The 3,086-nt window shown below is 35.7% G+C and overlaps 1 protein-coding gene across 1 annotated transcript in view; it reads left to right on the top strand.

Moving 5' to 3' along the window:
- Positions 1-3,086, top strand: part of CPED1 (cadherin like and PC-esterase domain containing 1) — a 386,749-nt gene that overhangs the window by 155,099 nt on the left and 228,564 nt on the right. The window contains exon 6 of the mRNA XM_007952817.1: positions 804-972. Within this exon, the coding sequence (XP_007951008.1) occupies positions 804-972 (169 nt within the window). The remainder of the gene's footprint in view (positions 1-803; positions 973-3,086) is intronic.

Genomic DNA, 3,086 nt, shown 5'->3' with positions numbered 1-3,086 from the left:
AGAGCCGCTCTGTTAAAAAAAAAAAAAAAAAAAGGAAAAGAAAAATCAGGTTCTAATTAAGTGCAGTTTGTCCTTACTTGAAAATATCATTAGTTGAGGACTACCTACATATAGTCAGGAAACTGTTTTGGAATATTCTTGGTGACATGTGCACGTTTAAGAAATTTACCATATTTTAGCATATTTTCATGCTCCAGGAAGAACTCGAGCAAAGTAAGAGGAAAGTTACAGAAACTGTTTCACTGCTCCCCAAACCACAAATTATATCTCTTTTGTTGTGACAGTACCGTAAATGTGAGGTCATGAGTAGTGTGAGTAATGGAAATTTTAAAAAATCTTTAACTACTATTTTCCTTTCAAAAATCATTTGCTTAAATCTGCCACTTAGTAACTGACCAAATTAATCCCTTCAGTCTGTACCAGTGCCCCCCCTGGTGGTGCACTAATAATAAGCAGTTAAATTGCACTTAAGGCAGAGGGCCAGCAAGGGCAGAAGAGAGGTAGAAAGTTCTTAGACAATTCCCAAATCACATGTTGTTTTCAGTTGCCACAGAGTCCATTCCAACTCCTGGCAATCCCATGTGTGTCAGAGCAGGACTGTGCTCCACGATGTTTTCAAGACTGTTACCTTGGAGAAGCAGATCACCAGGCCTGTCTTCTGAGGCACGTCCATGTGGGTTCAAACCAGCAACCTTTCCACTAGTAGTGGAGTGTTAACTGTTTACACCTCCCAGGGACTCTTTACAAATTACATCCTCAACCACAGGCTATGGGGCATTAACTGTATCACTTTTCCTTTCTAGGAACCAAACAAGGGTTCTTGCTTCACATGAAACCGTCTTAAGAGCGGAAGATCTGTCTGTGATTCTCAAGGCATATGTGTTGGTGACATCCTTAACCCCTTTGCGTGCGTTCATTCATTCAACTGGCACAGTATGGAATCCACCAAAGAAAAAACGCTTCACTGTCAAGGTAAAGGCTCAGTCAGAACAATTATTTCCCACCAAGTACACTAGAGGCAAGGAAAGTGAGTTGGGCTGCCTTTCCCTGACATTTATGATTATCAATTCCCATTGAACAAAGACTGCATCTTTTTATTGCTACAAACAGCGCTTTTCATTGAATAGGTCCAGGTTCAAAAATGAACTGGGAACAGCTTAATTCACTAGGGATCACAAAGGCTACATCTTTTTTTCTCAGCTCATCATTTTAGTTCAATTCTTTGACCCGTGACAGAGCTGGTTTTCAGCTGTACTCTGCTTTTCTTGACTTTCCATTTATTCAAGAAAAATATAGTCAATTCAACCAATGAAAATTTAATTTTGAACTTATGCCTTTTGCTTCATCCTTCGGAAGCATAATGCCTCTTTCATTACATAAGTCAATATAGAGCATTTGCTGAATGAAAAATTAGGCTATTGAGTGTACCTAATGTGGTAAGCCATGACATGAGGGATGATGAGAAAGTTTTCAAGGAAGAGCTGATTAATACCCCAAAAAATTTACTTATAAAAGGTAACTCAGGTTAACTCAGTTGCAAATAATGTCTAATGACATGTTTGATGAACTTAAAGGAATGTTTTATTTAGGGAGATATAATTAATTATTAGATAGGAGGAAATGGGAATAATTTAAATACTGAACTTGATTTTTTTTTCAGCATTTATCATTTATTTAAGGTCTGAAAAATCTTCCAATGTGTGAAAATTAAAAAATGGCCAATGTAAATATTGTTAATTATAAAACAGATCAGCATGATAAGAGGTACAAGTCTCATTTTGCCTAGTAATAGAGAGAGACGAACTAGAGTTCACCTTTGAGGCAGCTATTGTTTTTGTTTTTGTCCCCATGTATTGAGCCAACACCACTAAATACTCCATCATTTCCCATGCATCTGATGTCATCTTTATTGTATAATTTCCTATATGTACTGAGCTGTCTCTTCTGCTCCAGATAGCCCACTTGTTCTGATTATTGTGGAAATATGTTTGTCTGAAAACATGGCGGGAAAACTTCCCTCTCTCCACTTTCTCTTTTCAAGCTTAAGTTCACTGTGTTGTAGACATTGTTTCCTCATGCACACTTTGGCATATCAAGTACATTTATTAAAAAACCCAACTGGAACTTCCAAATGTAATTACATTGAATTTATATTTTAATATTTGAAGAATTGTATATTCATAATATTTCATTCATTATATTTGTGTCCTTTATTAGAGTCTAGTATTTCTTCTTTCTTAAGTTAATTTTTAGATATAAGTGTTCATGGATACTGTGAAGTATATTTTGTTTGCTTTTTTAAAAATATATGTCATAGTTGGTTTTACTAGAATAGAGAATTAATATTTTTTTAAAGTTGATCTTGTATTTGACAAATTTGTTCCATAATTGGACCATTAATACCACTTTTTCCAAGTAGATTTCATCTGCAAATAAAGTCACGTTTAATTCTTTTTCTTCCAGTCCTTATATACCTTTCTTTCTTTCTCTTTTCCTTTATTAATGTTGGCCAGAACCTCCAATGCTATGTAAACATTAGCAATGATAGTGAACATTCTTGAATTATTTTTAATCTTAAACAGAACACATCTCAATTTTCTCCATTAGGTACGGAGTTTGTGAAAGTTTTTGGTATTTAATGTCTACAGTATTTACGATGGTAGAGAACCAAAACAAAACCAAACCCACTGCTTCTGACTCATAGCAACACTAGAGGACAGCGTAAAACTGCCCTACTAGATTTCCAAGGCTAAAATCATTATGGAAGCAGACTGCTTCATCTCTCTCCTGCAGAATGACTGGTGATTTCAAACCACTGACTTTTTGGTTAGCAGTCAAATGTGTTAACCCTTTGGTTAGCAGCTAAATGTTAACACTGTGCCACCAGACCTCTTTATAACAGAAGAAAGAGTAACGTAATGAACCCCCAGGTACCCATCACTCTGCTTCAACTTTTACAATTTATGACTAAACTTGTTTCAACTGTACCCTTTCTACCCCTCTTCCCCAACACTGACATATTTTGAAACAAATCTCAGATTTGAAATGGTTTAATCTGTAAACCTTTTTTTGTTGTTGTTACGTGC

This window comes from Orycteropus afer, unplaced genomic scaffold, assembly GCF_000298275.1.
Source record: "Orycteropus afer afer isolate SDZICR_OR568_19922 unplaced genomic scaffold, OryAfe1.0 scaffold00359, whole genome shotgun sequence".
NCBI lineage: Eukaryota > Metazoa > Chordata > Mammalia > Tubulidentata > Orycteropodidae > Orycteropus > Orycteropus afer.
Note: the sequence above shows the minus strand (reverse complement) of the source record. Positions and strands in the feature narration are given on the sequence as shown.